This window comes from Thermobia domestica, chromosome 1 (assembly GCF_964235325.1).
Source record: "Thermobia domestica chromosome 1, izTheDome1.hap1.1, whole genome shotgun sequence".
Taxonomy (NCBI): domain Eukaryota; kingdom Metazoa; phylum Arthropoda; class Insecta; order Zygentoma; family Lepismatidae; genus Thermobia; species Thermobia domestica.
The window spans coordinates 389,652,871-389,678,555 of record NC_137454.1 but is presented as its reverse complement, the minus strand read 5'-3'; the positions used below and the strand labels follow the sequence as shown (position 1 = coordinate 389,678,555).

General features: G+C 35.1%; 1 protein-coding gene across 2 annotated transcripts in view; it reads left to right on the top strand.

Annotated features, from left to right (window-relative positions):
• The window catches only part of PolQ (DNA polymerase theta), a 176,809-nt gene that overhangs the window by 35,678 nt on the left and 115,446 nt on the right, over nucleotides 1-25,685 (top strand). For both annotated transcript variants that reach the window (XM_081732418.1, XM_081732413.1), the window contains exons 7-11: nucleotides 2,225-2,426; nucleotides 5,238-5,370; nucleotides 10,171-10,347; nucleotides 17,550-17,762; nucleotides 21,102-21,235. In XM_081732418.1, coding sequence (XP_081588544.1) covers nucleotides 2,225-2,426; nucleotides 5,238-5,370; nucleotides 10,171-10,347; nucleotides 17,550-17,762; nucleotides 21,102-21,235 — 859 coding nt within the window. The remainder of the gene's footprint in view (nucleotides 1-2,224; nucleotides 2,427-5,237; nucleotides 5,371-10,170; nucleotides 10,348-17,549; nucleotides 17,763-21,101; nucleotides 21,236-25,685) is intronic.

The window sequence follows — 25,685 nt, the reverse complement described above, 5'->3', positions numbered from 1 at the left end:
TGTTTAAAATGTAAAATTTTCAGTGAACGTAGTCTGCCCGTTTTGACATATGAACCTAAAACGTGGAGACTAACAAAATCAGACGTTCACAGTATACAGACTACACAACAAAGCATATGGAGATGTATATTAGGAATCACCCACAGAGATAGGAAAAGAATCACATGAATCAGAACGAGACTGCGGTGTCGGATATTATTGTGAAAATAAAGTGGCAGTGGGCTGTATATTTTGCAAGAAAAAATGATGATTAATTGGACAGAAGCGATTCTTGGCTAGGTATCGAGATAAGAAACGACCTAGGAAACGTCCTCATACAAAGTAATGTGGCGAAATCAAGAAGCACTGCGGACTAACATGAAAAACAATTATAATTATAATTACATAAATAATAATGGAAGACAATTGGTTGTAAAGAAGAGTTGCAGACCTTCATTCAGCAATGGATTGACAATGATTAATATATATATATATATATATATATATATATATATATATATATATATATATATATATATATATAATGAAACTATTTTAACTTCTTAAGATTGAGTGATCCGTGACTTCAGAATACATTTTTTTTTCCTCTATTAAATTCGTTGAATAGCTGCGAATTTCTGGGCAAATGTAGTTTCAAATAGCGGATTCAAGTGATATTATCTACATTTATTTACATTATCATCTTTTTATCATTAAATTATATCCACACTAAAAGTGCGAGAAACTAACATTATTGTTTAAACTGTAATACTTAAATGAGTTTGTCTCCCATATCACCATCTTGCATAATTATAGACACTGATTCTTATACAGACTCGGAAACAACGTCGGTTCTAAATTCATAACGTATATTGCTCCCAATACCTTCAAATGTATCTTGTACAGTCCTTAGATTTTCCTAATTATGAATATGACAAGCGTGAACAGGTCATAACAGTCAGTTTACGAGCAGTGTACTTAAACGAAAGAGTATGTAGTGATCAGTTGGTGCATTGTCGCAGTTCGAACACCACGCCAACATCAAGTTTTTATACAAATGGGGAAATCTGCTTCAGATCCCTACCTTAATAGCCTTAAAGTTAATTTACGGTGATAATGCTTCAAAGAAAAACTGGCCTCAAAGGTACCTGTTCCACCACTGTAGAAGACGATCAAAACCAACGTGACGGCTCAACTGCGGAAGATACCAAAAGAGGCCTTCCGTTGGTGTATCGAGCAATCACAGGAGCAGTGGAGCAAGTGTCTGTGTTCCGAAGGTCCCTACTTTAAAGGCGATTAAGTAAATGTGTACTTATATTGTGGTAATAGGCAATTAAGTAAATGTGTACTTATATTGTGGTAATAGGCAATTAAGTAAATGTGTACTTATATTGTTGTAATAGGCAATTAAATAAATGTGTACCTACTTATATTGTTGTAATAGGCAATTAAGTAAATGTGTACCTACTTATATTGTTGTAATAGGCAATTAAGTAAATGTGTACTTATATTGTTGTAATAGGCAATTAAGTAAATGTGTACTTATATTGTAATAGGCAATTAAGTAAATGTGTACCTACTTATATTGTGGTAATAGGCAATTAAGTAAATGTGTACCTACTTATATTGTGGTAATAGGCAATTAAGTAAATGTGTACCTACTTATATTGTGGTAATAGGCAATTAAGTAAATGTGTACCTACTTATATTGTGGCAATAGGCAATTAAGTAAATGTGTACCTACTTATATTGAGGCAATAGACAATTAAGTAAATGTGTACCTACTTATATTGTGGCAATAGGCAATTAAGTAAATGTGTACCTACTTATATTGTGGTAATAGGCAATTAAGTAAATATGTACCTACTTATATTGTGATAATAGGCAATTAAGTAAATATGTACCTACTTATATTGTGGTAATAGGCAATTAAGTAAATATGTACCTACTTATATTGTGGTAATAGGCAATTAAGCAAATGTGTACCTACTTATATTGTGGTAATAGACAATTAAGTAAATATGTACCTACTTATATTGTGGTAATAGGCAATTAAGTAAATGTGTACCTACTTATATTGTGGTAATAGGCAATTAAGTAAATGTGTACCTATGTTGTGATAATAAAGAGCCACAACAGAATTCCGGGAACTTTTGGAATGTCCCCCGTATATATATGTATATATATAAGTAGGTAGTATTTCTGTAACAACTTAGAAACATATCTTTCTTTTTCTGTATTTCAGGGACGAAGAAACAAAAATTCAGATTATTGGAATGTCTGCAACATTACCGAACTTAGATCTTTTAGCTGATTGGTTGCGGGCTGATTTATATAAGACAACGTTTCGTCCTGTTCCCTTGAACGAATACGTAAAAATAGATAAAACAGTTTACGACACTCATATGAAGAAGGTTTATGATATTAAACCAAGTATCGTCATTAAGGTATGACAGGTATTTCTGTTTTTTTAAAAAGTTACAAAATTAAATGATTCTTCTGTTTTACTTTCTGTAATGGACCTTTAGTTAAATGTGAAATCCGATCCCTCTTGATTCTAAAGAGCTCTGGTTTGATCCTGGGTATGTTAGATATCAAGATATTCCGATATAGTTTGTTAGACATCAACATGTCCGTGGGTTTTGTCCATCACAGAATGTTTAGCTAAAGATTTCGTTGTAATTTCAAATCATAACCACACTTGGTCGAAAAGGTGTAAGAGCTTTTTTCAGGTCAACCATTCTGAGTGAGGTTTTTGCACTGGGTTTTCCTCATTCCTTCCTTTCTTCCCCACTATTCAGGAAAGTGTACTCTCCGAGGAATATCATCTGTCATCCGTGACGTGCTTAAGGCCGTAGATGCCGATAATTCCCAGAAATATGTATAAATGAAATAAATTATAACCACATTCCCCCCATTCTTGTTTTTAACTACATCCAGCCGTTATTGTTTGAACTGTTAGCAGACTGGGCCGCCTCCACCAGTAATCAACCACGATACTACACTCCCAAAAAGTGAGTGTCCTAACCAAACTTACTCGAGAACACCACATGGTGCTTGTCTACCATAGACGCATGTACCTCACGAGATTTAAGCACAAGAATTTGCGCTTTAGATGTTATCGCACTAAAAGCATGCCAAGATGATTCGTGGGAGAGAGTAAGCTGTACGAGGGCATGCTATTTTGTTCATGGAATTTAACATACACTACTTTCGTCTACCAGTGTCATTTGAAGTTGTGTTTCAGACGGATGAAAATTTTAATAACATCTTAGTGTCCCTGATCTTTCTGTAGCTGAACACATCGCTGTCAATTGTCCAGAGGTGGGACACGGTGGTTTAGTGGTAGAACACAAACCTCCGTTCCGACGGGTCCCTGGTTTGTTCCTCAGCACCATTAATGTCCATTAAACTCAAAAAATCCAGTGCTTGCTACGAATAAAGAGAACATGCATAAGAATTGTTACATCACTATAAATAACTTAATTAACCTGATATACAAGGAGTGAAAAAGTGGGTGACTGGACCACGACTGAGACCAGGAATTATCATTATATATTGGTGGAAGAGAATAAGCTGACCTTCTTTTCATTAATACACAGGGTGAACCTGAAAGATGAGTACATACTTCGGGAGATAATTCGTAACGTCAAAAGAAGAAAGTACTATTGCATGTTGTCAAAGTCCGCGTCGTGTACGCTGTACACATCTTTTTATTCCGTTCCAATAGTCAGAATTCGAGTTTCGATTCCAAGTTGGCACCCCCTGTCCTTTTAGTGTGGAATTCGACAATATGCAAGAGGACTTTTTGTCTTCTTTTTATGTCACGAATCACCTACCGGAGTCTATGCACATCTTTCAGGTTCACCCTGTATAGTGGTAATTCAACCGCCAAGGTGTTCTAAATGTGGATACTGGATTGTCCAAGCACAGTAGCTAGGTTGTGGTACAAGCCACGTGATCTAAGTAAAGAGCACCGATTTCAAGAGTGAGGAAGTATATGGCTGCTCTGGGAAGCGGACATGGTAGCGTAGTAGTTAACGCATCGGCACGATACACCGAAGATTTCGGTCTAGTCATCAACTTTTTCATTCTTTGTATACCATTGAATTCGCACTTACAGAGAATTTAGTGTGTAAAAATGCGCTCCTTTCATTAATATGTATCTTCATTAACACTTAACAATTTTCAGTTACAGAATAAGACACAGTTAAATTCTACGTTTACGATTATTTATTTATAAATTATGTGACTTACAGCACCGAAAACAAAAGCAGAAGATGTAACGCAACAGTCATTTCAGCCGTGTGTTTACATGTTTAGAAGTATTTAGCATTTTCGCAATTTGACTTGTAAATAGTTTTTTAGTTGAAAAAGTAAATTATATCATTTAGTATGCGTAGAAGAGAAGTTTGACAAATACTTGTACAGGGTATCCCAGAAGTAGTGACTCAATTGTTGTTAGGTGCGGTAGGTCACCGCAGAAGTCAAAACCGATTCGACGGTTGTCTTGTATCTAGAATATCCCGAAGTTATCGGTTGCCAGGGTTCTCAAGGATCTGAATCTGCTTTCGTGTCATCCTCTCCTGCTGCACGCACTCAACGAGAATGAGTCCGATCACAGTATCGAGCTTGCTGAGTGGTAGCTACCTGTAGACGGTGGAGGAAAATCCCGACTTCGAAAACCACAAAGGCTTGACGGACGAGGCAAAGTTCCATGTATCAGGGTCAGTGAACCGCCACAACTATATGTACTGGCGTGCTGAAAATCCAAATGTGGTGAAATATGCGTTTCCGGATACAGGCATACGTCGATGTTAGTGACCGCAAAGTTGACCTCCAAATGGAGAATAAGGATTAGATACTGTAAAGCACTTGATTTTTACACCATTCCTCTGTACCTACAATTCTAATTCCGTTCTTGTTTATCATAAAAATGTACTGATCACTCAAAAGATGAGTCACTACTTCCGGTTTACACTGTATATAGTTTTTGTATAGTTATAAAATAAACTGTAATATTTAGTTTATTAAGAACTTTCAGTTTGATTAAATGGATATAACAATAAACTAGATATATCCACACACGTCCATATCCTGTAGTAGAAGACAGCATCCAGACTATCGAAATTATTGATGTAAAATATTAGGTTAGGAACACACGTATAAAAGTTTACTATAAAATTTTATTATGATTTATGTTTCCTTTCAAATTATAATGTAAAGATCAGTTTTAAATTGACTATTTGTTTTTCTAGGGCGATTCGGATTATGTCATTTATATTTGTTTGGAAACTATATTACAAGGACATTCAATTTTAATATTTTGCCCTTCCAAAAGTAGATGTGAAAAACTGGCAGAAACTATTTCTAAGGAATTCTGTCGTATAGGTAAGTGGACAGTTACAGTTACTTAAAGATATGACCCGATACGTGTTTATAATACTGTGTAATTTGTACACGTATTATTTTTTTATTTATTTCTTGCGTGTAATGCAGGGTGTCCCACATAAAACCGGTACGCCTCACGTACCGGTTAATCATCTTTAGTTAACTTGCTTGTGGGGTGACAACACTATCTCGAAAGTTGGCTACACTGCATTTTATTGGAAAGTTAACCGCAGCAGTGTGTTTGTACGTCAGTTGTTGTGAAAAGCTTCTATTGTTGAGTTGTTACAATGTGTTATGTGTTGAATCAGTGCTTGTGGTAACAAGGAACATTTGTGACAGAAATGGGGCAGTTTGCATTAGAACAGCGAATTGATGTTGTGGGATTTTACATAAAACCAGGCTCCATCAAGGAATGTAAAGAAATGTTACATCTCAAACGGAATATTACTAAATAAATTAACAACATCACGTGTGCAGAATTACAGCATATTGCTGGTAATATCATCAAACGAGGTCAGCGATGCCTGGATGCCCATGGCCACCATTTCCAGCATCTCCTATAAACAGTTAACGGGTAACGTTACTATTATCTATTTATTGTCAATCCATTCTTGCTGTTAAGGTGTTACTTGAATCTCGTGCGTGAGGCGTACCGGTTTTATGTGGGACTCACTGTATTTAATGTACTATTAACTATACTGTTTCATCTCCGTGACACCTTCATCGGCTGATCGAGAAACGCACTGGCAACCCATTTCACTTCTCAGAATATACTTGCCACTATTTTGTTTATACAGAAATAATTTCAGAAGTTTATTTTCGTGCAGGGAATTTACATTTTCATTTGAACAAAATACACCGTGTTTCAAAAAGACTGACCTGATTTTGGACGGTAATAATTACGGAACATGGGACGAGCCGGCAAGAAAATGAGTAGTGTTTGAATGGGTGTGGCCTAGAATTTCAGAAAATCGCTGTTAGATGGCACTCAGTGCGTCTTCTCAGTTTGCAGTCACTCAGAAGTAAGATGATGTCTGCTCAACAGAAAGCGTTTTGTGTGCTACAGTTTGAAAAGACTGAGTCAGTGATTTCGGTCCAGTGTGCTTTTTGTCGGTGTTTTGGTATTGATCCGCCTGCACCCAAAAGCATTCGTCGTTAGTATCGTCAATTTAAAAAGACAGAGTGCTTGTGCAAAGGTAAGAGTCCAGGTCAGCCTCGCTGACCTAAGTTTATGACAAATTTAGCTATCGTCTAGATGTTGCTGGACACACAGAGCTTTTGTAATAGCACAGCTAAAACTTGAAAATTTTGTGAGTATTTTGCAATTTATCCCATTTTTGTAGTATGTTTTTGTCAATACCTATGGACTTTTAAAATCAGGTCATTTTCGAAACACCCTGTAGTGCAATAGTAAGTTCTGAGAAGTGAGATGGATTTCCAGCAGTTTCCCGATCTGTTGAGAAAGGTGCCAGGGAAGACCGAAACAGTATAGTTAATGGTACGTATGCGAACAATTATAAATTTATCACTCAAAACGTGTGAGCTTTGAATCCAGGTTACGAGTGTTGAATATTAAAATGTTCTTTTGGTAGAGCCAATAATAGTCCGGGATTAGCCCTTCACCAGTTTTATTATAAAAATAATCTTCTATAAAACAATTTATAAAGTTTCTTTGCAAAGATACAAAATAAGTGTTTCCAATGTAAGTCCTTAGCACACATAAAGTGGCTTCGGATGATGAAGGTTCAAGTTAGGTGTGTGCGGAACCCCTTTGCTCAAAGCAGCCTCCGGAGTGTGTTATTAAAAGAGTCTCCTCTGTTCGTGGCGACTATAGGAGACTGTTTGTAAGGAACGTCCTTCGCCTAATGCGGCCAACAGACATTAGGTAGGCTTAGGAACTCCATTGCGACCTTAGAAGCAGGTGCTTAGGTTAGTTGATCAGTCATGAACTGACAGTTTATTCCTCTTTTATGGATGACTTCTGTAAGATTCGTCCCCTCTTCGGATTCCACAGTGTCTGCTTCCTGTCTTCCTGTTTCTTCCTTCTACAGTATAATTGTAATCGCGTTGATAAGCAATAGCACGTGTTTTACAGTTGTAATATGTGCTCAAAGAAGTAGAAGTAATATACATTGAAAGGTAGGGATCCTTACAATATTAATGCTGGACTTCTCCACATACTTTAAAATTATTTATTTATTTAGTTCGATAGAATTGAATCTGTATTTGGCTGCAACAGTAGTTCGTTTGAAACTTAAACTTACTGTTTACTGTTCATCCGAACAGGACCATACGCGAAAAAAAAAAAAAAAAAAAAAAAAAAAAAAAAAAAAAAAAAAAAAAGTGTTATTAGAGAGAAAAAAAAACAGAAAACGCAATTGCTTGTTGATAACCTGTATACGGTTACAGGTTGAAAGTAATATTTTTTCATAATAATTTGTAGATGCTCTAGGATGCATATTTAACAGAAAAGAAACTCATCTTGTATCTGGTGCTTTTGTACCCTTTGTATCCGTGTTAAACTTAATTTTCAATATTTCAGCCCACGTTTAGAACATGATCAGTGAGATATTTTGTAGTTTTTAGTGCTGTAGTGAAGAAACACTCCAAGTGTCCACAAAGCACTAAAAAAATTCAAATGTCCTTACATTTTAAATTTTAAAAATAAATGGACATAATTTGAACTGTTGGGTGTTAAATATTTTTGAGTGCTTTGTAGACAACACTCTGAATGTGAAGCTTAAAATGGTGGTATATAAAACGCTAATCTTGCCTATTTGCCTGTATGGTTGCGAAACATGGTCGCTTACTCTGAGGGAAGAACATAGACTGAAAGTATTTGAGAACAAGATCCTAAGATGAATATTCGGACCCAAGAGAGACGGGAATGGAGAATGGCGGAAACTTCATAACGAGGAATTGCACAATTTATACCGCTCACCAAGCATTGTTAGGGTCATAAGTCTAGGAAGCTCACGGAGGCAGATCATGTAGCCAGAATGGAAGAAAGTAGCAACGCTTTCAAAGTTTTAACTGGAAATCCAATCGAAAAACGACCATTAGGAAGACCTAGGCGCAGATGGAATGACAACATTAAGATGTATCTCGCAGAAATAGGAATACGAAGTAGAAACTGGATCCAGTTGCCTAAGGATAGAAGTCAAGGGAGAACTTTTGTGAACGCGGCATTGAACCTCCGGGTTCCATATGCCATAGAGTTAGTTTAGTTAGCTTTGTGGACAGTTGGATTGTTTCGTTATTGCAGTAGTAAAAACTACATAATATCTCAGTGATTTCTTCCAGTTAGCGGTAGGAGTGTTCACGATCATGGCCCCAGCGCAAGCTGAAATATTGAATATTTAAGTTTTAACAGGGATACAAAAACACCGGATGCAAAATGAGTTTATTTTATAACTTTTTTTTCTTAAGATCATTTTCGTTTTAATTATTTTTTTTTCTGTTCTTAGAAGCCAACACTTAACTTTCCTAGAAACAAGGATTGAACTCGAGAACAATAAGTTATTCTTTTCTTTAGTTACACATCTGTGCGATAGATATGTTGGAACCAATTAGATATCTTTAAGACTTCTCGAGGTATATCTAGGGGCAAGATAGTAAATTTGAGGAGAAAATGGTAAATTTGGAGAGATAATAGGAAGTATGGCGAGAAAATAGTAAATTTGGGGGTTGCGCCAAACCCTTGTAGGATGGACAACCCTGTTTGTACGAGGGGATATCGAAAAGTTTTAATTATCACCAAGAACTTATTAAGATATGATGATGAAATTTTCACAATATTATGTTTGGTTCTTATGTGTACGATGTTAAGGCAATTAGCTCCTAATGATTGTTACTTTTTACAGTGTGTGCTAAAAGTAACCAAAGTGCAAGATGGATAAAATTGAAGCTCCTAGTGTGATAATGTTCGTTCATTTGAAGGGTAATAATGCCAGACAAATTCGTGTCTGTGTATAGCGATGATGATTTTCCATTGTAAAATGGAAAAGGAAATTCCAAACTTATCATATGGGCCTCACAGATGACCCAAGATCGGGAAGACTATCCCTGACGGACGATGTGGCTACTGGAAAGAAAATGGAGTGTTTAATCTCAGAAGGCAGATGTGTAACCATCCAAACGATTAAGAATGAGACTGGTCTCAATTATGGTGTAGTGTGTGGAAAAGTATCCATGGAGGAATTTTACATGTCTAAAGTTTATGCGCACTGGGTTCCTCGTTTGCTGACACCCTTTCAGAAGCAAGCATGGCGTCGACAAAGTTGCTGTCGACAATGCAAGGGCGTATAGATTCGAGGTAGTGCAGCATCGGCCTTATTCTCCCGACCTCGCACCCAATGACTTTTTCTTGTTTCCCGAAATGAAGAATCCGTTGCGTGGTCGCCATTTTGACAAGACATATGACGTCGTTCATGAGGTGGAAGAGTGGTTTCCCCAATCTTATTCATCTTGCATTTTGGTCCGTTTTGGTACACCCTGTAAAAAAATAACAGTCATTAGGAGCCAATTTCCTTAACATCGTGCACTAAGAACCGAACATAATACTGTCAAAATTTCATCATCATATCTTAATAACTTCCTGATAATAATAAAACTTTCTACAATAACCCCTCGTAAACCCACGTCCCATATAACCTCGGCTCTAAATGCCTATCAACTGACCTCGGGTCAAGTTATTTTTCGACCATCCTCTAACTAATTTAACTACTGAAACATGAGAAAACTTAACATTCAGTTTCAACTGTTGAAATGTTTTAATAACTAACTTTTTTTGTTTTCTAGGTAATCAAGTATCGTCGAATGATCCGTCGTGCCAAAATAGAATTGAATGGAAACTGAGAGAGCAATTAAACTCTTCTTCAATTGCCGAAGTCCTTGAACAGTTGCGCAGATCTCCAGCAGGACTAGATTCTGTTTTGTCTAGGTGTGTTTCTTTTGGAGTCGCGTATCATCATGCCGGTAAGAGATTTTTCACATACTCGTAAGAACAAGGAAGGAAAAATAAAAAACTAAAGCTAATGCCACTGGTAAAAATGTCCTCGCTGGAATAAATCTCTAATTGCGCTTTTTAAATTAATTGTAGGGCGCTGAATCGAATGAAAATATTTCTGAACATATCCCTCTATTGGCTCATGAGAAGAATAATGTCAAATTTGGAATATAAATAAATACTAGGTATGCATTAATTTCAAATTTGGAGCAAAGCAATCGACCTTTATTAATTATTCATAACTTTTTTATTGCATTAGTTGTTTCCGTGAACGAACACCATATACAAATAGTTGCATTTGACATATCAGTGAAAATCATAATGGCTTTGAAAAATTGTGCTCGCAGAACAAAAGGAAAAGAGCTTCGTCCTATTTGTAATGCTGAAAGTTCTGTTTTCCATTGTTTACAATGAGAATTCACGCGACAAATGCTTTTCCAAGGTTAAATCTATGGGCTTTCCGTTTTTCGGTGATTATTCCTCAATGATATGTCCAATCAAGACATGCGACCCCTTACGACACTGAGCACGCGCTCCTCTTGAATTGCCACGGACGAATCGTCATATCAAATTTGGTGGGAAAACGGTTCAGGCATCTCGGAAGAGTACCCGGACAAATCAATGCCTAAGTCAAGTAAAATGCAGTTACGGTCGCTTCGGTTTGAAAAATTGCATTCGCAGAACGAAACGAAAAGGGCTTCGCCCTATTTCTAATGCTGAAAATTCTATTTTCCTCTGTTTACAATGAGAATTTGCAATCCAAATGCTTTTCCAAGGTTGTCTATTGGCTTCTTGTATTTGGCTGATTATTTCTCAGTGGTATATCCTAGTTACCCCGTATGACACTCAGCATGCGTTCTCGAATCACCGTGTCAAATTTGAGGAAGCACGGCTCAGCATCTCGGAGATCCAGTTTTTCGGTAATTATTTTTCAATGGAATGCCCGATCGGGATATACGATCCTTTTGTCGTAATTGTTGGGAATATCAACATAATTTTTTTTACAGCCGATAAAACACGAGGTAGAACTTTTTCTAGATTCATTTAATATGGATGCAATTGTTAAAGTTCCCACACGAATCATAAAATGCTCCAAAAGTGCAAATGACCAGTACATAGTGAGCAAACATCTTAACTACAACACAATAGACGTCTTCAACAGTGGTTTTTCAGACCACCTTGCCCAAGTACTCGATATACATGTAACTCCTAATAAAAGTTTTTATAATACAAGAACAAGTAATGTAACGTACAAAAGAAAATTTAATGATGAACATATACAATATTTTAATCACCTCCTCAGGGAAGAAAATTGGAACGAGCTTTACTTGTATAACCAGGTCAATGAAGCTTTCAGTTACTTCATTGACACCATAACCATCTATTTCAATCTAGCATTCCCTGTTGTAAAATGTATAGCTTCAACAAAACAATCAAAACCCTGGGTAACACAAGGGATCAGAATGGCAAATAATAATAATAATAATAACCAGACTTCTTAAGAAGGCTAAAATACAGGGAAATCTATCACCGTCCACAGAGACATATTACAAAAGATACAATAACATATATAAAGGAGTTCTGAAAGCAGCAGAAAAGTTACACAATGACACAATCATTAAAAAATCAGATAATAAGTCGAAGGCGTTGTGGAAACTAGTGCAGAGCGAGTTTTGTGTAAACGCTCGTAATGATGAAGGTAATTTAGAGATAATTAAAAATGGCAACATAATAAAAGATCCTCGTATAATAGTTGACCTATTTAATAATTATTACAGCAACTTATCAAAAACGTACAATAATGAACCAACATTGCCCACTTCGAAAATATTCTCAAAAAATTTGCAACAATACAATGTATCTGCATCCAGTTACTAATACAAAAATAATAAAAGTGGTAAAGAAAATGAAAAGTAAATGGTCAGCTGGCGTAGATGGTATACCGCCAAGTATTGTAAAGAAAAGCATTAAATATATTGCTGATTCCCTGTGTTTCCTCATAAATATGTCGTTCTTAAATGGAGAATTCCCTAGTTTAGTAAAAATGGCAAAAGTAAAACCAATATATTAAAAAGACGATAAATCAACGCTTGAAAATATAGGCCTATTTCATTTCTCTCAACCTTCTCAAAAATTTTAGAAATCACAATGTGTGTCCAACTAGCATCCTTTTTACTTAAGCATGATTTAATAACACACGAGCAACATGGCTTCCTAAAAGGGAAATCAACGGAAACCGCAATATATAATTTCGTAGAAATTGTACATAAAAATTTAGGTAGTAAGGAGAAATGTATAGGTGTTTTCCTTGATCTTTCCAAAGCATTTGACTTAATGTGACATAGAAATCTTCTTTGAAAGCGCCAAGATTATGGAATAAGAAGCATTGCGTCCAAATTGTTTAAATCGTATCTGGAAAATCGACAGCAAGTGGTAGAAATTACATACAGTAAGAGAGATACAAACCAAACTGCACACTACATATCGGAGAAACAAAAAATGGCATGTGGAGTGCCACAAGGATCCGTATTAGGGCCGTTATTATTTTTGATATACATTAACGATCTACCAAGTGATATTGCTCCAGCAGAACTAGCCTTTTATGCAGATGATGCTAATATTATAGTAAAATTGAACACAAATGAGGATGCTGAAGGTAGTGCAAATGAAGTCCTTTGTAAACTGTCTGATCGGATTAAAGAAAATAAGCTTAAATTGAACATTCAAAAGACACAAGCAATCACTTTCATCACATGCGCAAGAAACATGCACAGCCTAGGAACATTGTAATTCAAAATAACGAAATAGAATATGTAAACTCAACTAAGTTCTTAGAAATTTGAATAGATAAAAATCTCCTGGAATGTGCAAATAACTAAGCTTAGTAAAAAATTAAAGCAATTTATTTCGTAATTAAAGTACTTTAAAATGTTTTAAAAGAGTCTACTTTAAAAACAGTTTACTTTGGATTATTCTAGTCAAATTTAACATATGCCATTATATTTTGGGGAAATACACACAAAGCCAAAGTAATTTTTACAATACAGAAACGAATAATAAGAATGATGGCAACTGCTAAACCAAAAAATCACTGCAAACCAATATTTAAAAAATTTCCTATACTCCCAGTACCTTGTTTGTACATTTTAAATCTACTGATATTTGTAAAGAGACACCTAGAGGGTGTCCTTACGCGGGTAGAAGAAAAACATGATCATGATAAAAGAAACAAACAAAACTTTTCTATTGGAGAACACAGAACAGTATTATATGAAAAAGGGTGTAAATACGCGGGTATCATGCTTTACAATAAACTTCCCAAAAATATAAAGACTCAGGACTCTGTTCCTAAATTTAAAAAAGAACTCCAGAAATATTAATTACAACACTGCTTTTACCCGGTAGAGGAATACATGATGTACAGTAAACCAGTGTCATTACGTGCTTTTAGCATTAGATATTTGTTTAAGGATTTCTAAATACACTGCAAGTAATAATTACTTACTTTATTTTTAATAATGATATCATGCAAAATGTAATGGATAATAAGATGTAAGGAAGGCATAATTATTAACCTAGTGTGTGTAATTTTCATTATTATTGTTATTTTTACTTTTGTGTTTATACATATACATATATAAATGACGGGTCCACTTCATATGCATTGTAATACAGTACTAAATGTATGAAAAAAGGACGAAATTAATACAATACAATACAATATGACACTGCGCGCGCTCTCGAATCGCCATGTTAAATTTAGTGAGAACAGTTCAGGCATTTCGGAAAAGTATTTGTACAAACGAACGCCTAAGTGGAGTAAAAAGGAGGTACGCTCCAATAAATATCCCAACTTTAAGGTCCTTTTCCTTGTGACCCTATGGTTGGTTACGTTTAGAAATGGTTCCATTGTCTTCGGTATCCCTAAATTAGTATATAAAAAAACGCAGTTAAAAATTCATCCAGCGTGAGCACTTTTTAGCAGTAGCATTAGTGTTATTATCAAGTAAACACAAGCAAAATTTTAATCTAAAGCAGATTAAATACTTCATGGCAGAAAGAATTCTCATGAACGTTGATAAAAGGAATGAACTGGTCGAGCAGCTACTTAAAATTACAGATACTTTCATTTTCAAAGTAGATGTAATTGATTTTTTTTTTAAATTTATGAATAAATTCTGTAAGTGAGGACATAAATCTAATAAGCTATAGTGAGAAAATTGTCTAACAAAATAGTTTACTTTCACTTGTATTTCCCAATATTATATTGATATTCCACGAGGGTTGTTCAAAAAGTAAAGAACGCTTTGATGTAAAACGTGTTAATTAAATTAACGGAGAAGAAATGTATTAACGCACACCATAAACCACGAGCTGCGCACGACCAACTTATCCATATACGCATTGTATTGCTCTATACACTCATCGTAGCGTGGTACTGTGCATTATTGTTGCGAGAAGAGATAGAATTCTGGAAAATTTGAACTCGAGCCATCAGAGATTTTCCGGAGCCAAAAGCATCATTAATAGTGCTGTATATGTTCTAATATTGTCCATTTACCTTCTGTGTTATCTTGCAAAAACGACCACTTTAGTCACTAATCCACAGTTTTTTTTTAAGTATTGCCCAATCAACTAACTAAGCCAAATGAGTTTTCCCACAAACGCCCCATAGATGACTTTCCTTTAGTCGAGACCTACCTAAATAAATGTTTGTATATCAGAAAAGGTAAATTTCATTCTATTTCTTTGAAATCTTATGTCTCCCGATACGACCTAAAGGCTGCCCGTACATAAATTACCAGAGTCGAGTCCTACCTAAATTGCTTATCTCTCTGCTGTACCCAAGCACGAGGATTTGTAGAAATCATTAGAATAGTCACAAGAAGTAAACGAAAATAGATCCTACTGCTTAACTTTTCGCAGAAACAAAATTTCCTTTCACTTGATGTGCTCAAAGATGCTTTTAAGAATCGCAGCCTTTTTATGGTTTTTAAATTGCTTCGCTAAGTCTTACATTCAGCCTTGTGCATGAGTGGATTAGGTTAAGATAGTGGGTGCTCAGAACAATTGCATTCACCCAAGGGGCACTAGGTTGCAAAGGTTGAGAACCATTGCTCTACAACAGGGTGTATATCATTCACGAAAGTCATGAAAAGGTCACGAAATCAGAAAACGGTCATGAAAGTCAAGAAAAAGTCACGAAATTTAGCTTTTGGTTCACGATTTTTTTCATCTGTACAAATATAAGTATAGACTGGAAAATTTTGTTTTATAAAACCTAAAAATTCACCACCAAAAATGTATATGGTCGGCTTTAGACGCTAGCAAATCTCAAGCAAAGCACGCTTCTATCGCATGCATGAAAATTCGACTCAATTCGCACCCAAATTTGCTCTTAAAAATGTTACTAAATTTTATGGTTTGGGAAAGAAAAGATCACGAAAAAGTCACGAAATTTCGTTTTGGCATTTTAGTAGACACCCTGTACAATGCTACTCTGATATGTGCAGCCTTTCAGAGATTAAAATAAGACATTGATGGCGGTTTTATTGTTAATGTGCTACTACGTTTTGAACTTAATAATCACGAATAACCACACCATCTTAGAATTCCACATGTCCCCGCTGGTCTAAAGGTTAGAGCGTAAGATTTTGGTGCACGTGCGTTCAATTCCCAGTGGGAGAGTATTTAAAAAATTGAATGCATTGCGGTGGTTTGGATCCCACCTTAAACTATAGGTCCATATCCTCGGTGCTAACAAAGGACGCTGAACGTCAACAAACAACAATTAGGTATGTGGGGTCCCTGGTTCAATCCCTGCCCTGGTAAGTTTGTAGAGAACAATATGGTGTCCGTGGGTTTTCTCGATGTATTCCAGTTTCCTTCCATATTCTAATTTCACCAGTTCTTCCATCATCATATACTTGCCTTATTCATCCGTTTGTAGTGAACAAACATCATGTGCGTGAGTCTTCTCGGGATTCTCCCGTTTCCTCCCACTTTCTTCATTCCACCATTTCCTTCATTTCTCATCATCACCGTCTTCTTTAGCCTACCCGGCATAACCATGGGACATAAAACTTAAGTATTTCCTTATTCATCCGTCTCCCTTAGCCTAACAGGCATAATTGTGGGACGTTAAACTGAAAGATTTCATTGAAAATGAAAACTTTCAATTTTTTAACATTTAGGTCTTGGAATGTATTACAGGAGCAGGTCGCGTTTATTTATTTATTTTTAACATCTCACGGTCACAGTTATGCACCAAGGTTAAGAGAGATGGATGATAATGGTTGAATAACGGAAGTGGGAGGAAACGAGATAGAATACCCATGCACACTGTGTCAATCACAAAGTCCACTTGCGGGAGTTACGATTGAACTAGGGACTCCATGCGCCAGAGGTAGGCACACTGCCACTAAACTACCGCGACTCCCTACATTTACTTCTTAGAAAATACGTTCGTTGACAAAGTCTTCAGAAGTAATAGAAGTTGAAATACAGGAAGTTACTTCTTAGAAAATACATTCTTCGACAAAGTCTTCAGAAGTAATAGAGGTTGGAATATAGGAAGTTACTTCTTAGAAAATACATTCTTTGACAAAGTCTTCAGAAGTAATAGAGGTTAAAATATAGGAAGTTACTTCCTTGAAAATACATCCTTTGACAAAGTCTTCAGAAGTAATAGAGGTTGAAATATAGGAAGTTACTTCTTAGAAAATACGCCCTTTGACAAAGTCTTCAGAAATAATAGAGGTTGAAATATAGGAAGTTACTTCTTAGAAAATAAATCCTTTGACAAAGTCTTCAGAAGTAATAGAGGTTGAAATATAGGAAGTTACTTCTTAGAAAATACGCCCTTTGACAAAGTCTTCAGAAGTAATAGAAGTTGAAATATAGAAAGTTACTTCCTTGAAAATACGTCCTTTGACAAAGTTCTCGAAAGTAATAGAGGTGGAAATATAGGAAGAAAGGATCAAGGATTACTACACACAATATGGGATATAACTTTTATTATATTTTATTACATAATGTTAGTACTTAAAAATACAATGAAAGCTTATTATTATTTCATTATAAAACTCCTTCTGCCTCACCACATAATAATCATTCCTCACAACAGTGTCCATAATATAATTATGTGCTAAAAATGTATTCTCTGTTGTAGGTTTGACTTTAGACGAGCGCGATATAATCGAAGGTTCATTTCGCCAAGGGATTCTCAGAGTTTTGGTGGCAACCTCTACCTTATCATCTGGAGTTAATTTGCCCGCTCGAAGAGTTATTATTAGAACTCCATTGTTTTTTGGTGTACCATTAGATATCCTAACGTACCGGCAAATGATTGGTCGTGCTGGTAGAATGGGCGTTGACACTGCAGGTAATTGCAATTCTTTTTATGTATGTAACGTGATCAGCTCAAGAAAATGTTTTCTTACTTAATTTTTTTTTTTTTTTAATCAATGTTAGAACAGTATATATCGTATGCGATCGATGGAAATTATCTGATCTCGACGAAAACTGGAATGTGGTAAAACTTTACGAGCTTAGTTCACACATGAATTACGTTAGTACATATATTTGTTTCCTAAGTTAATGACCATGAAATTTGCAGTTCGACTTAGTGAGAAGTTATTATATATGGTAATTGTCAGATGTATATATATATATATATATATATATATATATATATATAACTTTTGTATATATTATTATTTTAAATTACGTAATCAGTTAACACTGTAAAATTCACCATAAATTTTTCATAAGCGTAATGCTAGGTTGACATGCTGCAAGAATCTTGTAGCTGTCATTAAAAAAATCTTGCAACCCTACAAGATTTGCATAATGTCGGAGAGATTTGCAACCCTTGCATAATGTGGAAAATTAAACGCACCAAGAGATTGTCTTTTGTTAGTTTGAGTGTGGAGCGGTATTGCCAGTGTTTCCAGGTTAAAACATTTTGTATTTGATATTTTGAGACTTATACTGTCTTTGGCTAGCGTTGAATCAAAAAGGAAGAACTCTTTGTTATATTCTAAAGAGTCATTTAGTTCTGAAGTCGCAGATAAATCATTGTTTGGCAATATTTTGTATTTTGTGATCGTGTTCCAGGGAAGATGTTAAAAATAAATAAATAAACACGACCTGCTCCTGTAATACATTCCAAGACCTAAATGTTAAAAAATTGAAAGTTTTCTTTTCCAATGAAATCTTTCAGTTTAACGTCCCACAATTATGCCTGTTAGGCTAAGGGAGACGGATGAATAAGGAAATACTTAAGTTTACTTTGTATTATTTATGTAACAGGTACGTTCAAATAGTAAATACTTAATACGCATTACTCTTCTTCATACATTCAGTCATTAAAGACTAACATTATACATTCTACCCACGATATTAATCCAATCTTGATGAAATTTGGTGTGATGGTAGACCTCATGTAGCTTAATACGTACACCCATGTCCAAAATTATTGTCACATGTCTATAAATATGTTGTTGTAGGAATATAATTTGATAACGAATTCGTCCGGTATTTCTTATAATGTTAGTATGTGTATAATCGGCAAAGACATGTATGCGGCAAATTCATGTCAAAAGAGCAGTAAATAAGAACAATAAAACGAAAATAAAACTTTTTTGTCCATTTAGCAACATTTTGTTTTACTCATTCTAATTTTCGTGTTTATAATTCTTTTCCAATGAAATTTACCGCAAATATACATTTCCCGATTACACACATAGTATCAGTATTAAAAGTAGCCTGCAAAATAATTATCAAATTATATTCTTACAAGAAGACAGTTATAAATATGTGACAGTCATTTTGGACTTGAGTGTACATGGTCTATTATGGTATACAGACCATTCCTTATCGAGTTATTGACCACCAAATTCGTCTTTGGACTTAGTGAAATGAAATTTCAGTAAATCACGATCGATATAGCCTATTCGATCTTGACCAAACTTCGTATGGTTGTAAAGGTTGAGGAACTTTGTACACATTCCAGCATAGTGTGGAATATTTTGTTGTACATATCTTTATTTTCCAAGTTATTGTTCATCGAACTAGATTTTGAGCTTAGTGAAATCAAGAAATTTCACTAAAAAGCAACTTATGGAATTCATCCCATCTTTACCAAATTCTGCATTGTAGTAGACCTTCACGACCTTATTATATATATATGAAATACAGGGTATTTCAAAAGAAGCTTCGGCGTTTTAAGACTAGTATTTATTACATTTCAGGTACGATTATGTATAATACATCAAATGAAATCTATAACCTGAACAAATAACTTTTGATGTAAGCATGACCTCTTATGTTCTCTTATTGTTATGCCAGTACAGTACAGTACCAATGTTGCCACTACAGTACATGTTTTCTTCCTATAATCAGATTTGTCCTTATTTTAACGAAATACCAGATGCAGCGAGCGATGTCTATTTATATTAAAATTTTTAACAATCACAAAAAAAGTAAATAAATAAAATTAAAAACAAAACGAAAGTAAGCACTTTTGTACGTTATTCGTGCACTCGCTTGGTGGTACTGAGGAAAAGCTAGAAAACTGTCATATGACTTGAGTTCGGAACTTCCGAATTATCAAGCAAGGACGCCATTATTTACCATACACAAAAAAATTCAGATTTGTCATATTTATAAAATATATTTGCTTTAATATTTCCCTTTCTACTATTGGTAATAACTAGATCAAAAAACTCAATGTAAAATACTAAAATTTTTAGTTAACTACATAACTTTTGTCTAAATATAAAGAACTTTGGATAGAACGATCAATAGTCTACATAAATTGAACCTACAATTAAACAAGCATTGGAAAGTAATGTTACCTTGGTTAAGTATTTCATTCAGAAGCTTTTGAATTAATATGGCCAATTAAACTTTAGTGTCAATTCACCGCTAGCCCTGCATTTTTCTCTCGTGCACGAAGATAAGAAATGAATAAATACATAAACTTTGAATTTGTTTTCCTAATATCGTCGTCTAAGAACCTGTTTTTCAGTGGTAGAGCACTCAGGTATTTAGCTTAGGTTTTGTGTTTGATCCGTGGTCATTTTATGTAGATTTTGAGAGAAATACTGTATATATATATATATATATATATATATATATATATATATATATATATATATATATATAAGCACATATATATATATATATATATATATATATATATATATATATATATAACCAATAACAAGTTCTTTTGGGAATGGGCCCACTGTCATAAAAGTTAAGGAGTGAATTAAGTTGTAATGAACTGCAGTCTAGAGAGCTAGGAAAAATGCCCGTGGAAGATCTGTCGAAAGTACACTGCCCAATTGAACGTGCACGACTTGTTACTTTTAGGAAGACTTTACTATTTTAGTTCTACTTAATGCATATGTGTTTTCATTTTTTCAACTAATTGAAATTGAGGAGTTGGATGTAATAAGGGCGTAAGCGAGTTACGCCCTTTTTGCATCAAACTCATTTGTGGCTTTTACCATGCTTGTTTAACCTCCTGGTAACATTTCAGTTCAATATCGGAATAAAATGCTGCATATTACATTGTTTTATGTAAGAAAAAAAAAAAAAAAAACACTACTTAAATTTTCAACATCGTTTTTCTCCAACTGCATGTTTCAGACTTACGCCCTTATTACATCAAACTCCTCAATTGTAATGTATTAAATATTTTCTCTCTCAACAGGTGAAAGTTTTCTTATTTGCCAAAATAATGAGAAACATGTAGCTCAGAAATTGGTCCAATCAGAGCTTTCTCCAATTGAAAGCTGTTTAGGTGGTAGTAAACTAACTTCCTGCTTGAAGCGTACCATTTTAGAGGTAATTAGAAACATTTATCATTTTCTCTTTATTATTTATTTATTTTATTTTGTTTCGTTTTGGTTTTTACTTAGCGCATACGATACATATTCTGTACTTTTGAAAACAAATGGAAAAATTTGCAAAATGTTTTATATACAAAAAATATTTACAAAATTCTATATTATAACCATGGTTTAAAGTCGTTTTTAAGTAAACCAAGTTTCTTTATTTTGTTATTTTCTCTTCTCGTTTAGAATAAACACTTAAAATCTAACTCAGTTTCCTTTCTAAGTTTTGTTGCGGTCAATTGACAGTTCAACTATCACAATGTGCTGTGACATTCCTAAATACATTCTTATTAAAGACTGACTTTATTTTCCTTGTATATTTATCCTGTAAAGACTTTCAAAAACTGCACTTCTTTTCGGCGGCCATGTTGTTAATATTGATGGATAGATTCTACTCTGCAGAAATAAATAGTTTATTCATTTATTTACTGTATAACTAACTAACTAACTTTATAGCCTATGAAACCCGAAGGTTCAATGCTGCGTTCACAAAAGCTCTCCATTGACTTCCATCTTTAGCCAACTAGATTCAGTTTCATATTTGTATTCCTATTTCTGCGAGATCCATCTTCATATTGTTCTTCCGTCTGTGCCTAGATCTTCTTATGGTCGTTTTCCGATTAGTTTTACAGTTAAAACTTTGAAAACGTTCCTACTTTTTTCCATTCTGGCTGCGTGACCTTTCCACCTGAGCCTCCTAGACTTGATGACTCCAACAATGTTACATAAAGGTGCGCGTATAAATTATGTAGTTCCTCATTATGAAGTTTTCACTACTCTCCATTCCCATTCTTCTTACACGGGAAGGTCCACAAGTTGTCGCTCAAATCTGATTGCCACATAGCACATCTGATAGAGCATCATGAGAAATAAAAATGCGCAAAATTTAAGGTGCTATGGACCAGAAGGATGGGAGCTACGGGGCTTCAAAATTTGAATATCCAAAAAATTATATCATCGAATTATGTACGTTTAAAGTAAATATCTAAAAAAAAAAAAAATCTTTAAAGCAATCAAAACAAAAGTTGCACAATATAATAAGAACAAAATACCCTATCGAAAACCGCAAACAATGTTTCCATAGGTAAAGCAGTGCTGCCAACTCAGCATAAAAATATTATATTTGAAATGGCACCATATACAAGTGTGCACAGATTTAAAATGCACTGTTATCACTAAACAGTGAAGTGTAGTAGTACAGTGTTGCACACTGTTGGAGCTACGTGTGCTGAGAATGTACAATGGAGAAGTCTGATATGTGGTAATAAGATATCTGGGTCTCATACTATGAATTTAGTTCAAATGCATAACACCGATAATATAACATAGCAAAATGTCAGCAGTGTCACAAAGTATTGATGCATTTGAAAAACGAAATTAAGTGATGCCATTTTTACGTCCTATATCAGCTCCGAAGCTATATAGAACGGGACCTATAGTGTAAAGTGAGATCCGAACCACTATGAAAGAGAAAGATAACAATAAAATGTAAGGTGAAAAGTTCAACAAAAACATGTCCGAGGCGGGATTGGAACCCCAATCCCTAATATGTCGGTTGTCTAGCCCTCTAGACCACACGACTATCCGGCCCGACTAAAAACGAAATGAGGTACTAATAAAATTATATTTCCAATGTGAATATGGTAATATTAAAGTGTACCATATTTTTATGGTATGTAGGAGAGAAAGTAAAAGAATCTCACTTAACACGAAAGACATAAACCAAGAAAGTACTCTTCCAAATATTGTAAGATAATCTGGAGAACCAGTTTACAGAATTAGAAAACACTGTTTCTTTCCTCGCGTGTATCATTTTGTTTTCGCGATTTGTCTGCTTATTCACCGGGGCTACAGAAGTATAATGCAAAACCCTCACTTTTTGCTAATACATTCCTTTATTACCATCTGTCACCAATATATCAGACTTCTCCATTGAACACTTTCAGCACACGTAGCTCTAACAGTGTGCAACACTGTACCACTGCACTTCACTGTTTAGTGATAATAGTGCATTTTAAATCTGTGCACACTTGTTTATAGTGTCATTTGAAACAAAATACTTTTATGTTGAGTTAGCAACACTGCTTCACCTATGTTAACACTGTTCGTGGTTTTCGATAGGGCATTTTGTTTTCATTATATTGTGCAACTTTTGTTTTGATTGCTTTAACGGTTTTCAAGATATTTACTTTAAACGTACATAATTAATGATATAATTTTTTGGGATATTCAAATTTTGAAGCCCCGTAGCTCCTATCCTTCTGGTCCATAGCACCTTAAATTTTGCTCGTTTTCATTTCTCATTATGCTCTATCAGGTATGCTATGTGGCAATCAGATTTGAGTGACAACTTGTAGGACCTTCCCGTGTTAGGTCCGAATACTTGCGTCAGGATATTACTCTGAAATACTTTGTATTTTTTCCTCAGAGTAAGCGACCATGTTTTGCAACCATACAGCAGAACAGGCATGATTTCCGTTTTATATATTTTAAACTTCAAATTCCTCGACAGAATTCGCGAAGACAAAAGTGTTTGAACTAAATAACAACACGAATTCCCTGCTTTCAGTCGACATTTAATTACTTCGTGGATATGATTTTGGTCTGTTAATAGTGAGGCCGCGCTGGTTCAAAGCTAGAGCGTTCACCTCTGGTGCATGGGGTCCTTGGTTCGATTCCCGCTCGAGCTAAATGATCTTTGTGGTGGACAAGCATTGTGTGCGTGGGTTTACTCGGGGTTGCTCCCGTTTCCTCCCACTTGCATCATTCCATCCATTTTCATCATGACCATTTCCTTTAGCCTAGCCGGCATAACCGTCGGGCGTAAAACTTCAAGGTGGTGTGTTAATACTGATAATAGGTATTTAAAAGTATCTACTTTGTCGAAAGTATTATTTGATATTATAATGCATCCATAATTTGCAGTATTACGGTTGCGACGAATTTTCATGCATTTAGTTCTCTGCATTTACTTCTAAACTCATGTCTCTGCAAGCATTTAATGAAAGCTCTGCATTTCTTTGTATTTTCTCCTATTATCCTCTATTGGATTTACTTCATCGGCATGGGCTATAAGCTGGTGAATACCATCACCTCTAGTGCCATAGCTATTTTTTGATTTACTGTATATTGAATAGTTTGAAACCTCTGAAAAATGGACTTTGATGGGACATGAATATTTATTCATAAATGAGAGGTATTTGTTAGAGAGATGTGACACAGTTTTAGATTACTCACAGTTCATGCGGTACTTGTATGTAGTATAAGTACATACGTTAGTTGCAAATGTAAACATAGGCTAATATAATATACTGTACTCAGTGTTCTAATTACTGAGGGAGGGAGAAATGCTATTCTATAAAGAAAATAAAGTATCGCTTGGGAGTGTGTTCAAATGAGCGTGTACTACATATGAGGTTTCTTCTCAACTAAATGTCATCCCTTTGTAAAAATTCCTTGATTTTCATTTTGACTACTAGAAGAAGAAAAAAATCATTGAAGCTTTTCTAAGATTGCGACGAGAAAAAGTAGTTTATTGTGAGCAGAGAAAAGAAAGAAATTTAATTTTTGTTTGCACTGTTCTGTGTGGTGGTCCATCTGGTCATTGATCTATCACAAATATATTTTATGAATTAAGAAATTTTCTGTCTAATGTATTGTATCACAGAATTATTTTCAGATTGCAAAGAAATGTCCTGTGCTAAAGAATTATGAAGTTAAAATAATTGTCCATTTATGAGGAGGTTATTAAAACGCTACGGGGGGGGGGGGGGAGAAATTTCCATATCTGTAAAAAGGAGAGTTCTTTCCCATAATAATACTGTAAAATTCTTTTCTTCTGGTAGAAGGTAGAACAATTATACACGGGATTCGTTTTTTCTTACTACCAGTTTTGTTACAAAACTTTCAGTTAAAACACAGTATGAAACAATTTTAGTAAGTAAAAAGTTTTCTAATGATTAGGATAAGTAGGTGTTCCAAGACCAGATGGTCAAGGGAAGGATCCCTCACAAAGTTCCGCTACAAGCTGTGTGAGGTAGGGTAGAGTTCTTAATGCTCCGCTACAGGCAAAGAAAGGTTAGCTGGTTAGCAAAGAGTTCCCAGCAAACTAGGCGGAAAAGAGAACATAGAACTCAGCTTCAAGCTAGATGGTTTTGTGGTAAGGAACCTCTCAAGCCTCCACTACAAGCTATGAGAGGGGTTAAGTTCCCAACAGAGCTCCACTGTAAGCTAAGTAGGAAGGAGGCCTCAGAGCTCCGCTGTAAGCTAGGAGGCTTAGGTTAGGTTAAGGTTATCTTAAAGCTCCACCGCAAGCTAGGAGAGGAAATTTGACCAGCCAACGATTGACTGATGCCCGTAGCGATAATTCTCTGGATTTTATGACAGCTCCAGTGTAGCGG